At 48.1% G+C, this 13,544-nt stretch overlaps 1 protein-coding gene across 8 annotated transcripts in view; it reads left to right on the top strand.

The window, feature by feature from the left end:
* The window catches only part of SPTBN4 (spectrin beta, non-erythrocytic 4), a 71,237-nt gene that overhangs the window by 43,211 nt on the left and 14,482 nt on the right, over positions 1–13,544 (top strand). For all 8 annotated transcript variants that reach the window (XR_009348888.1, XM_059153194.1, XM_059153193.1 and 5 more), the window contains 3 exons: positions 421–684; positions 10,972–11,196; positions 12,097–12,186. Coding sequence is in view for 7 of the 8 variants with exons in the window: in XM_059153194.1 (XP_059009177.1) it covers positions 421–684; positions 10,972–11,196; positions 12,097–12,186 (579 nt within the window). In the remaining variant the exon portion in view is untranslated. The remainder of the gene's footprint in view (positions 1–420; positions 685–10,971; positions 11,197–12,096; positions 12,187–13,544) is intronic.

The following is a 13,544-nucleotide window of genomic DNA, read 5'->3' on the forward strand; positions in this document are numbered from 1 at the left end:
TACCTACGTCAGTCTTAAACCCATTGATGCCCCATAAATGGTGGCAGGGGGCAAAGTCAATCTTTGAGTTTAACTGAAGTTCATTCTTTCTGCTTCTTTTGCTCTCCCCCATCTCTTCTGTCTCCATCTCTCTCTCTCTCTCTCTCTCTGTCTCTCTGTCTCTCTCTCTCTCTCTCTCATCTTTCTTTCTTTGGACCTCTTCCCATGTTTCTGACTTGATGGGCATGTTCCTGTGTCCCTAACTCTATGTCTATCCATCTTTTGTCTCATCCTTCTTCTCATGTGTTGGTTCCTTCCATCTCTGGGCCTGTCTCTGTCTCCATGTCTCTCCCTGTGTCCCATTGCCCCCATACTTCTCTTTCCTTCCCCACCACCTGCCCCCCTCCCACTCCCTTCCTGTCTCCCACCTGTCTGGGGCAGGAGGGCCAGCAGCTGATGCAAGAGAAGCCAGAGCTGGCGGCCTCGGTGCGGAAAAAACTGGGGGAGATCCGGCAGTGCTGGGCCGAGCTGGAGAGCACCACCCAGGCCAAGGCGAGGCAGCTCTTTGAGGCCAGCAAGGCCGACCAGCTGGTGCAGAGCTTCGCTGAGCTGGACAAGAAACTCCTTCACATGGAAAGCCAGCTGCAGGATGTGGATCCTGGCGGGGACCTGGCCACGGTCAACAGCCAGCTCAAGAAGCTACAGGTATGGCCTGGCCGAACCCGACAGGGCCTCTGCGTGCCCCCCAGTAGCCTTAGTCAAGGTATTGCACACAGAGGGGATTTCATAGAGGGATTTGTTTCAGATGTGTTAGAAGGGCTGGAAGAGCAGAAAGGGGGTTCCGAGGGAGCCCATTTAATGGTAACTCACTCCTTCCAGCAACCCTGAGATTGGTCCAGTGACTATCCCCCATTTTACCAATGGGGAAAGTGAGGCACAGAAGGTAAAGCACCTGGCCAAAGGACATACAGTGAGCTGGCGGCTCCCTTAGGACGCGAGGAGGGCTTGGAGGATAGACGTAGAGTCTACATGGTCTCGGCTGCTAGCTAGCCGCTGGTCAGTGCTCGGGATCTGATCATTTGACAAGACTGTCTGGAGGTTCGAAAGCAGATGTTGCTTATCCCCTCCCGAAGTGTAGCAGCTCCTGCCTCCGAGTGCCAGGCACGCTGCCTGACCACAACGGGGAACGGAGCCTCCAAGAGGCGAACTTACTGGCCCAGGGGAGCAGGTGAAGAGCCTGGATTCAAATCCAGGACCCTTGACTCTTCACCGATGCTTTGGATATGCCCCCTGCATAGTTACGTTGCTAGAGGGTTGGGCATAGGGTCTGGGCGGGGAGAAGAAAAAAAGAAAAAAAAAGTTAGCTAATAATCAAAGCTTAAAGATGTTGATTAGAATCTATTCATTCATTTACGCGGCAAATGTTCACTGAGCACAGACTGTATGCCAGGCGCTTTTCTCGGTGCTGGAGAGCAGCAGTGGGCAAAAGTGACCCGAACCTGCAGCCTTCACAGGGCTCACATTCTGGTCGGGGGGACAGGCAAAGGAGCAAAGAAACACGGAGCTGATCTGATGCCAGTGATGTCATTGCTTTATACACAGCAGCAGCCCCCATGTGTGGTCTCCAGGACACCTTTCCACGCTTAGAAATCATGGCGATCCCCAAAGAGCTTTGGTTTCAGTGCATTTTACCTATCAATATTTACTGCACTAAAACAAATAAATGACTCACATAAAAAAATGACAATAAATCCATTTTTTATATTAACCCCAGAGCATTCTTTTATGAATAATAACTCTTTTCCAAGCTAAAAAAAAAAAAAAATTAGGAGATTGGCACTGTTTCCAGTACTGCAACTCTTTCATGTCTGGCATACTAGAAGATTCTTTTTTTTTTTTTTTTTTTAAGATTTTATTTATTTATTTGACAGAGAGAGATGTCACAAGTAGGCAGACAGAGATAGAGAGGGGGAAGCAGGTTCCCTGCTGAGTAGAGACCCCCCTCTGCCCCCCAATGCGGGCCTCGATCCCAGGACCCTCGATCCCAGGAGTTCAGTGCCCGCTGGAACTCCTCAGGACCCTGAGATCATGACCTGAGCCAAAGGCAGAGGCTTAACCCACTGAGCCACCCAGGCGCTCATGCTTTTGCCACAGAAAACAGAGCATGTGCAGAAGATTCTTACCTACTAGAAGATTCTTACCTTTGCTTCTGCACATGTTCTGTTTTCTATGGCAAAGGCATGAGTCATAGGGTCCCCACAAAACCACACTATACCCTTGGGAGAGAATGAGAATAAAGGCAAATAGTGCCTTTGTATTTTTTTTTAAGATTTTTAATCTATTTATTTGACAGAGCGAGAGATCACAAGTAGGCAGAGAGGCAGGCAGAGAGAGAGAGGGAAGCAGGCTCCTCGCCAAGCAGAGAGCCAGACTCGAGGCTTGATCCCAGGACCCTGAGACCATGACCAGAGCTTAACCCATTGAGCAACCCAGGCGCCCCAGTGCCTTGGTATTCTTATAAAATAGTTGGAACCTTGCAGACCCTTTGGAAAGATGTTGGGGATATGGTGAACTCTCAAGAGATGAGGATCTGTGGGGTGCCTGGGAGGCTCCGTTGGTTAAGTGTCTGCCTTCAGTTCTAGTCATGATCCCAGGAGCCCACATCGGGCTCCCTGCTCAGGGGAAAGCCTGCTTCTTCCTCTCCTGCTCCCCCTGCTTGTGTTCCCTCTCTCACTGTGTCTTTCTCTCTCTGTCAAATAAATAAATAAAAATATTTTAAAAAATTATTTTGGGGGGGTGATATATGAAATGTTAATAGAGTGCCAAAAGTTAGAAGGGCCTTCAGTTCACGTGATCTTGCCAAATAGCTTGCCCGAAGTCTGCTGCCAGTTAATGCTCTCTCCGCCTGTGAGAGTTCGTTTCTGCCCATACTCGCCAGCACCTGTATCGTCAGACATTTTAGATTTTTCTCAGTCTGATTTTTCTCATGCATGGGTTGTTTGCATTTGTATTTTTTCTGGTGACCAGTGAGCTTGAACATCCCTCTTTCCTCGGGCGTTTAGGTTTTGGAGAGAGGACAGGGGGCCTCCTGTTCTTCCCTCCCCACAGAAGAAAGTCCTGTTGAAGCGTTGTTCTAGGGCGAGGCCGAGGCCCATCGGAGACAAGGGTCTGGCTGGGGGTCACACAGAGATGGGAGGCAGGGGCAGGCCCCAGCACAGGACTTTCCCCAGCAGAGGGAGCCAGAGGCGGCAGGGAGTGTCTCAGTAGTCTCGGCCCCCAGATGGGGCCCAGCTGGGCCTCGGGAGCTGCCTTTGGGGAGGGGAGGGGCTGCCCAAGGCCCCCACTGTCCCTAGGGCCGCCTGAGAGCTCAGATGCTGGGCACAGGCAGGAGGGCGGGCGGCTGCCATCCAGCTGGCAAATTTCCTGGCTGCCGCACCCCTCCGGCCCTGGGGCCCGGCTGGGCTGGAGCAGGCTGGTTCAGGCAGAAGGGGTGTGGATCTGTGAGTGGTCTGCCCCCTTGGCTTCTCTCTAGGCCTGTCTCTCTGTCCTGGTCCCCGAGATCCTCTGTGTGGAAACTCTGCGAGTTGCCATCTCCTGTGTCCATGTCTCTGCTTCTCTTACTTTCTCACTCTCTTTTTTTTTTTTTTTTTTTTTTTTAAGATTTTATTTATTTATTTGACAGAGAGAAATTACAAGTACATTGAGAGGCAGGCAGAGAGAGAGAGAAGGAAGCAGGCTCCCTGCTGAGCAGAGAGCCCGATGCGGGACTCGATCCCAGGACCCCGAGATCATGACCTGAGCCGAAGGCAGCGGCTTAACCCACTGAGCCACCCAGGCGCCCCTCTCACTCTCTTTTTGTTTCCATTCTTCATCTCCGCCTCTGTCCCTTGATCCCTGTGCCCTCCTGGGTCCTCTCCTGTGTCCTCTGCCCCAATCACTGCAGCAGGCTTCCTAGGAGCCCACCTGAGATGGAGGCCATGTGACCCCGAGTCTGTTCTCAGAGCTTCCTAGCCAACTGGCCTTCCTGGCCCAGGGACCAGATGGCAGTGTTCCAGGCCCCCGCTTGCCAGTCCTCAGGGGCCTGACCAGCTGGTCTGGCTCAGCCACGGGCTCCTGCCTGGGGTGGATGGGGGAAGCTGGTCTCCTGCCATCAGAGGGGGCCCGGCCAGGGGAAAATTCACTGGAGGCTTTGCAGCTGCTAGGCTGGGTCCCTGGGGACTCCTTACCACCTACTTCACCCCTGAAAGCTCCCCCCACCCCAAGCAAGGCACTTTCTCTGGCTAAGGAAACACCCTACCCCCCCCCCCCCGTTCTTTGTGTCATATGTCTTCCTGAACTCAGTGCAGCCTATGGGGAGAATCGGGATATAGGAACGGCACAGCCAGGGTTTGAAGCCCCCCCATCCCACTGCTACGCCACCCATGGCCAGTGACCCCTCCTTTCTGAGCCTCCATTTTAGAGAAGCAGAGTGACTGAGAACCGCCAGGATTTTGTGGTCACCTGGCTCTGGGTTCAAATTGTGGCTGTGGCAGTCTTTACTCTGAACCAGGGACTGCTCCTCTGAGTCTCAGTTTCCCCAACCAGGAAATGGGAAAGCAGCAAGGTGGATCCAAGTAGGGATGAGAATGATCTAGGGGTCAAAGCTTGTATATTCTTACCTACAGTGTGGCTAGTGACTGAGGCTTTTTCCCAAGTAGGCTCTTCTGCTTTTTTTTTTCTTACATTTAATGTCTTTTCACAAATTTAAGATTTAATTCCATACCATAAAATGCATACTTTTAATGTGTAAAAGTCAGTGGTTTTCATATATTTGCAAATCACCCCACCCCTCCAAATACTATTCCCATTAGCCTCCCTCTACCAGTTTACTCCTTCTACGCATCTTCTCTTTGACTCTATAGATTTACCCATTTCAGACGTTTCATATAAATGGAATCATACAATAGGTGGTCCTCTGTGTCTGGCTTCTTTCCCTGAGCAATGTTTTCAAGAGTCATCCTTGCGGTAGAATGTGTCAGTACTTCGTGGCTCCTCTGGTTTTGATGTGTGTAAAGCCGGTTTAATTTTTGACAATTCTTAATTTCTTTTTTTTTAATATTTTATTTATTTATTTGACAGAGAACACAAGTAGGCAGAGAGAGAGGAGGAAGCAGACTCGCTGCTGAGCAGAGAGCCTGATTTGGGGCTTGATCCCAGGGCCCTGGGATCATGACCTGAGCTGAAGGCAGAGGCTTTAACCCACTGAGCCACCTAGGCGCCCCGACAATTCTTAATGTCTAATACGGCCCAACACACCAGCCTGGGGATCAGTCCAACGAAGGCAGTGAGCGCACATTTACAGAGACCTACTCTGTGCCAGGTACAGGGCCAGGCGCTAGGATCCAACTGTGAATGAAATAAACATCCCCATCTTCCCCCAGCCCCTTATGCTGTGAGGATTACGTAAATTATTCCTAATCCAGTGCTCAGAGTGTTGGCTGGCTTGGGGCAGGCATCGGGATGTGTTACCTAGTATTGTTATGGTAAGAAATATCATGTGAAAAGTGAAAAGGCTTTCTTTCCTCTCCACACACATACATGGTCGCACTTCCCAGGGTGTATATCTATCTTTCTTTCTTTCTTTTTTAAAGATTTTTATTTATTGAGAGAGAAAGAGCACGAACTGGGGCAGAGGGAGAGGGGGAAGCAGGCTTCCTGCTGAGCAGAGAGCCCAATGCGAGGCTTGATCCCAGGACTCTGAGATCATGACCTCAGCCAAGGACAGGCACTTGACTGAGTGAGGACTACCCCCAGTCACCCCGTGGGGGTGTCATTCTTGTCACAGTTTCTTCTATGTCCTGGAAATCTTCCATGTATATGCATACATTCGTGTGACATCGGGACAGACCATGCGGACGCTTGCCCCTTTCGCTGGACCAGGTGTCCAAGAATGTCTTGGACAAGGTGTCTTGTCCTTGTCCAAGAATGGAGGGATCTCCTGGTTGCATGATATTCCATGTGGTGATTCAAGAGTCTCTCTTTAACCAGCCCTCTGTTGAGAGATGTCTGGGCTGTTTCTAATCTTCCACTAGTGTAAATAGCACCACAGTAGACATCCCCATCCATATGCATTTGAGCCTATGTGCAAATACTTCTGTAGAAAAGAGCCTTCCAGGGGCACCTGGGTGGATGCCTCGGTTAAGCATCTGCCTTCAGCTCTGGTCATGATCCCAGGGTCCTGGGATCGAGCCCCGCCTCAGGCTCCTTGTTCAGCAGGGGATCTTCTCCCTCTCCTTCTGCTCCCCTCCCTGCTTGTGTTCTCTCTCTCTCTCAAATAGATAAACAAAATGTAAAAAGAAAGGAAAGGAAAGAGTCCTCCAAGTGCAATTTGTGGGCCCAAAGGTATACACATTAAACTTTTTTTTTTTTTTTTTTTTGGTATACTTCCTTGCAGTCTCTTTTCTTTTTCTTTTTGTTTTTTTTTAAATAATTTTTATTTTTTATAAACATATATTTTTATCCCCAGGGGTACAGGTCTGTGAATCGCCAGGTTTACACACTTCACAGCACTCACCATAGCACATACCCTCCCCAATGTCCATAACCCCACCCCCCTCTCCCGACCCCCCTCCCCCCAGCAACCCTCAGTTTGTTTTGTGAGATTAAGAGTCACTTATGGTTTGTCTCCCTCCCAATCCCATCTTGTTTCATTTATTCTTCTCCTACCCCCTTAACCCCCCATGTTGCATCTCCACTTCCTATCAGGGAGCTCATATGATAGTTGTTTTTCTCCGAGTGACTTATTCACATTAAACTTTTTTTTTAAAGATTTTATTTATTTATTTGACAGACAGAGATCACAAGTAGGCAGAGAGGCAGGCAGAGAGAGAGGAGGAAGCAGGCTCCCCGCTGAGCAGACAGCCCGATGTGGGGCTCCATCCCAGGACCCTGGGATCATGACCTGAGCCGAAGGCAGAGGCTTTAACCCACTGAGCCACCCAGGTGCCCCTCACATTAAACTTTTTGAGAGATATTGCCGAGTGTCCCCGTAAAAAGACCGTGGACACTCCTGCACGTGATAGGGATCATCTCCCCAAGTGGCCCCCATCCTTAAGCATGGTCAAGCTTTCTCACCTCTGCTAATCTGAGAAGTGAAACATACTGTTTTGCAGTTATTTTATTTTTTTAAGATTTTATTTATTTGAGAGAGAAAGAGAGCACGAGTAAGGGGCAGGGAGAGGGAGAAGCAGACTCCGCACCAAACAGGGAGTCCGATGAGGGGCTCAATCCCAGGACCTTGGGATCATGACCCAAGCCAAAGGCAAACACTTAACCAACTGACCCACCCAGGCGCCCCTGTCTTAAAGTTATTATTTTAATTTGCATTTCCCTTAACATTGAAGGAGGCTGAACATCTCTTTGTACATTTAACGACCACCGTCCTTCTGTTTCCTTTGCTCGTGTTTGCAAGGAAGGATCCACATTAAATGGGCATTCAAAACATGGCATTCTTGCAGAAGTAGAAAAGTGTTAGTCCTGGAATTATTCCATCTCGGGTCACACGGCCTCTTGTGGGCATGTTATGGAGAGGTTTTCATCTAGCAGAGAACTGGAACTTAGTAGCATTTCACATTATGTTTAAGAGTTTCCAGGATTTGAATGCATTTTGATTTTCTACGCATTGGTACACTGATTTGCCTAGTGAAAAAGGTTTTGGAGTGACTCTTTTATTTTTCTTTGATTTCTGCAGCTTGTAATTGTGCCTTTTGAAAACTCCTTTTATGTGCTTTTGGCTTGTTACGACGTTTGTTTTTTATCCATTTTCATGACTCCTACAGATTGTGAACTGTATCAGCTGGAACTCTTTGGGGTGCAGTTCATAGGACTTCAAGCCACATTGACTTGGGCTAATGGGGAGGTTCTTGGCTCACTTTGCTGAAAAACCCAGGCAGTAGGCGGCTTCAGGCGTGGCTGGATCAGTTCCTCAAATTATGTCCTCCTCAGCAATCTGTCTTCATTTCTGGGCATTGCTTTCCTCTCTGTTGGCCTTGTTGTCGGGAGCAAGTAGGCAAGTCGGCAAGTTGCCCCTCCACCCCACACCAGGCCTATGTTCTACCAACTGAGGAACCCCAATGGAAAGAGTACCCTCCTGAGTAACACAATTTTCCTGCAAAAGAGGGAAGCATTTGGGGGCCTGGGTGGCTCAGTGGGTTAAATGTACAACTCTTGATCTCAGCTCAGGTCTTAAATCTTTTTTAAAAAAATATTTTATTTATTTATTTATTTGAGATAGAGATAGAGAGAGAGCGTGCGCATGAGCAAGGAGAAGGTCAGAGGGAGAAGCAGACTCCCCATGGAGTTGGGAGCCCAATGCGGGACTCCATTCCGGGACTCCAGCATCATGACCTGTCAGCTCAGGTCTTGAGATCAGGTGATGAGTTCAAACCCCAGACGGCTCCATCATCCGCGTGGTGCCTACTTTAAAAAAAAAAAAAAAAAAAGGTTTAAAAGGAGAAGGGATGGACTGTGAACTGGCAAAACCAACTGTTCTGGGCTGCGGAACCTTGGAAGAACAGTCTTCCCTCCGTTCTTGGATTTTAACTGAGTTGCAGTCATTTGCTGTGATCTGTTACCACTTAGTTTCGTTATTGTAATGTTGTTTTCTTTTATGGCTTTTCCCCCCTCTGTTTGGAGTCACTCAAGTAATACATAATTATATTCTTTTGGTTAAAGATCTTACTAACTTAGAAGTCTTCATTGAAACATAAAGTCTCCCTTGACCGCACCTCCCGTCCCCACACCCCAAAAGGAACCTTAGTTATGATTTGGGGTGCATCCTGCTAGCCCTCTTTCTGTGCATTTACTAACTACCTATGTGGTTTTTGAATAATTTTAATTTGTAATGTTTAATTTAAAATTTTTAATAATTACATTTTATGGCTTGGACATCAAACACTTTATTAAAAATCCTATGTGACAAGTCTCTCCTTCACCCCTGTCCCCATTCACTGAGTTCTCCTCCCCTGCCCATAGGTACCATCTGTGACTAATTTCTTGTTTATTCCAGGGAATTTTTATGCATGCACAACCCATAACAAATATAATATATTCAAATGTATGTTCTAAGTTGTTTTTTTCTCTTAACAGCAAGTCTTGGCCATTATTCTCTACTGATGTGGATTTGTTTAACCATTTCACTCTTGGTGGGCATCATGTTTGTTTCCAGTTGCTTCCCATTATAAACTCTGCTTACAGTGTGATCCTTGGGCAAACTTCTTTCTTTATTTCTTTAGTTATATTCCTAGAAGTGGAAGTGCAAGTGCTGGGTCAAAGCATATGAACGTTTTTGCATTTGATGGGATCTGCCAAATTGTCTTCCAAAAAGGCTCTGCTAATTTACACCACCACCGGCTGACAGCAGCTGAGTGTGCCTGCCCATCTCCCTGCATCTTTGCTAATAATAGATATTATCTGTCTTGTACGTGGTTGCCAATCTGGTGAACAAGAAAACAAGAAAGGGTAACTTGTTTTGATTTGTATTTTCCTGCTGATTAGTGAGACTAGGCATCTCTTCCTCACGCTTTTTTTTTTTTAAAGATTTTATTTATTTATTTGACAGAGACAAGCAAGAGAGGGAGCACAAGCAAGAGGAGTGGGAGAGGGAGAAGCAGGCTCCCTGCTGAGCAGGGAGCCCGATGTGGGGCTTGATCCCAAGACCCCAGGATCATGACCTGAGCCGAAGGCAGACACTTAATGACTGAGCCACCCGGGCGCCCCTCGTGTTTATTTTTATTTCTGTGTGTTGCATGTTCACTGGGAAAGGTGCCTGTTCACACGGGGGCAGTCTTTTTCTTTGCCAGTGACATTCATCTGTGCATTGATCGAATCACAACCGAAGACCTATTACATGCCAGACACTGTCTAGGTGCTCAGGAATACTGAGGTCAATCAGCACAAACCCTGCCTCAAGAAGCTCCCATTCTAAAAAAAAAAAAAAGCTCCCATTCTAGAAGCAAGAGACCAATAAAAAAGTCACAAGTAAGGACAGAATTGGCTGATGGTGGTAAGTGGAGACAGAGGAAGCAGAATAAAGGGAATTCATTGTCAAAGAAACTAACTCCTTATTCTAATAATAGGAGTTATGTTAAATATTTCTTGCAGGTTGTCATTTGCCTTCTCACTACATCTAGAAGTTCTGGTTGATGCAAAAGTATTTCATGTGGCCAAATTTATTAATCTTTCCCTTTATGATTTTTTTTTGGGGGGGGGGCTGGAAAGATTTTCTCCATCCTAAGATTATAAAAGCATTTGCCCAGGTTTTCTTCTGTGCCTTATGGATTTACTTATTCCATTTAAGTCTTTAATCCATCTGGAATTGTTTTCAGCATAAAGAGGGAGGAAGGGATCCAGCTAAATTGGCCCATGACCACTCACTGAATAATCCATCTTTTCCTTGGGGATTTGAAATGGCATCTATAAAATGCATGAATTCTCCAGGGTATTTGGGTCTCCTTTTGCACTCTGTTTATTCCTATGGCATACGCACCACTTAAATCACTATAACTTCATATTTATGACATTTGGAAAGGTTGACTCTTTGGACAAATTACCTAACTTCTCTGGGCCTCAGTTTCCACCCCTGTAAAACAGGGATATCACCAAATTTGAAGGGTCGTTCTGAGAATGAACGAATGAATGAATGAATGGGTCACTTTACCCCAACGGGCCAGGTAAACTGCTGTGAGAAGGTAATGTTTGAGCTGAAATCTAACTGACAAGGAAGAGCATGCCAGATAGAGGGAATAGCAAAGGCGAAGGCCCCGAGGCAGGAGTAGTTTAGTCTTTGGCGGTATCAGGGAGGAGCCTAGAGCTTCTGGAGGGGATTTGGCAGGGGCCTAGTTGGAAATGGTGCGCCCTGATGAGGGGTTTGGCTGTCACCATAAAGGCACTGGGGAGCCAGAGCAGGATTGGGAGGGAGGGTGGAGATTTTTGACTGTGCCCCTGTCCCCACAGTCGATGGAGTCGCAGGTGGAGGAGTGGTACCGCGAGGTGGGAGAGTTGCAGGCGCAGACCGCCGCCCTGCCGCTGGAGCCGGCCAGCAAGGAGCTGGTGGGCGAGCGGCAGAACGCGGTGGGCGAGCGCCTGGTGCGCCTGCTCGAGCCCTTGCAGGAGCGCCGCCGCCTACTGCTCGCCTCTAAGGAGCTGCACCAGGTGGCGCACGACCTTGACGACGAGCTGGTGAGGACGGGCGCGGGGATTGGGGCGAGGCCCGGGTAAAGCGGAGGAGATGGTTGCGCGGCTGGGATGGGATGGGAGGCCGCGGGAGAGCCAGCGGACCCGCGGGGGCGTGGAGGTTGGGAGTGAGGGCGGGACCGTGGCACCTTGGCGAGTTCAAGGGCGGAGCTGGCCGGGTGACCTTCCCCCTTACCTACTGGGAGACCTTCCCCCTGACCCCGAGGCTAGACTCAGTCATTCAGTCCTTCCCTCCCTTACTCATTCGCTTGTTCACTTATCCACTCATTCGTTTATTCACTTTTTCGCATTTACTCACTTTCATTCATTCATTGGCTTATTCACTGACTCATCTTCATTCTTTCTTCCACTGACTTATTGCTGTTCGTTATTCACTCATCCCTCATTCATTCCTCATTCAGTCACTCACTTTCTGATCTGCTCATTCATTCTTTTACTCACCAATTTGTTCATTCGCTTGATCCTTATGGGCCAGGCTCTGTACTTGGATGATGCTGGGGCCACAGGGGGACCAAGATAGACCCCATTCCTGCCCATAGAAGGCTCAAGAATCCGAAGGGGAAAACGGACTTATCTCCAGACAGTGACAACCCAGGGTGGTTTGGGCTGTTATGAGGGAGTTTAAGAGGCTGGGGGAGCCGAGAGGAGGCAATAGGCCAAAGTCAGGGAGGGTTTCCTAGAGGAGGGGATGTCTTGAGTTGAGACATGAAGGAAAAGTCCCCATTAGTCTGCTGAGGGAGAGGGAAGGGAATTGCAGGACTCAAGACCTTCTTGTGCCAAGGACAGAGGTAAGCAAGCCTGTGTGGTGTAGCTTACAGTTTAATTGGGATGCAGTGGTCTTTGGGTGCATTCTCCCCCTTGACTTGCTCCTTGCATCCTTTCCAGGCATGGGTCCAGGAGCGACTGCCACTGGCCATGCAGACGGAGCGAGGCAGTGGCTTACAGGCTGTCCAGCAGTACATCAAAAAGAACCAGGTGAGCAGAGCCAGAGGGAGGATGTGGGTTAGGGCACATTCGGAGACAAGTGAGAAAAAAACAGCTCCAAATGGTTAAAACCAAAATTTGTTGGCTCTTGTGACTGAGAAGAGTGTGGACAGCAGGTATAGCTGCATCCAGGTCCTTCCATGATGTCATGAATCTTGCAACTCCATTTGTGTGTGTGTGTGTGTGTGTGTGTGTGTGTGTGTGTGTGTATTTTTGGTCTCAGGTCAACTCTCTCCTCTCTTGATAGTGAAAGACCTCCAACAGATTCAAGTGTACATCCCACCAGCAGAACTGAAGGGGATTTCTCTCTCTCTCTCTCTCTCTCTCAATAATTTCAGCAGTAGTCCGAGGAATAACTCTTATGGGCTCAGCTTGAGTCCCATGCCCATCCCTGAACTAATCATGGTGGCCAGGGATTTAGACTGTTCTGTTGGCCTGGTCTGGACTCAAGGGCCACTCTTAGTGGTGTCAGCCTTCACTTAATTACCTAAGCTGAGATGGAGACGAGGTTCCCCAGAGGAAAGTCAGGGTCCCGTGAGAAGCAGTAAGGAGAAAAGCTTATTGGAAAAGGAAAAGCAACAAGTAAGAACTCAAACCACCCACAGAGAGAAAAGACAGAGATGATCAGCGAAAGAACCTTGACTCCTAATAGTGTCCGTTCCACTCATGGAGGGGGAGCTCTTGAGCTCGTAAGATCTCTGGATCTTTGTTCCCCTCCCTGGGCCTCATTTCCACATCTAAAGAAGCAGAGAGTTGGTCTAGAGCAGTGGTTTTCAAATCCCTTAGCAGAGGAACTTTTTGGGCAAAGCTACTCATTCACCAAACCCAGTGTAAGATGCATGAGAGAGGAATGAATAATACTAATACTAATAATTACAGGTTAAAGACTTACTGTGCGCCAGGAACAGTTGTAGGTGGTTATGTGTGGGTCTTTGAAAATTTAATCCCCACAATAACCTTATCAGGTAGGTCTTCTTATTACTCTCCTTTACCAAAAAATGTGAGCTGGGAGAACGGGCACTGGAGGATGGTAAGGAGGTGGGCTTACAAATGATTCTCAAGGTTTGTGACCATGCTGCCCTAGATGGAGTTAAGAGGCTGGAGGGTTTTGTGTGGGTTTTTTTGTTGTTGTTGTTTTTGTTTTGTTTTATTTTTTTAGCTTTCATTTTTCTATTTTGCTGAAAACACTCTTGGCTGTTTTGTTTTGGTTTTTTTTTTTTTAGATTTTATTAATTTATTTGCAAGAGGCGCACGCATGTGCACGAGCAGGGCACGAGGCAGAGGGAGAGGGAGAAGCCAACTGCACTCCTCCTGGGCTCTATCCCGGGACCCTGAGGTTATGACTGAGC

The sequence above is a fragment of the Mustela lutreola genome, chromosome 16, assembly GCF_030435805.1.
Source record: "Mustela lutreola isolate mMusLut2 chromosome 16, mMusLut2.pri, whole genome shotgun sequence".
NCBI classification, from domain to species: Eukaryota; Metazoa; Chordata; class Mammalia; order Carnivora; family Mustelidae; genus Mustela; species Mustela lutreola.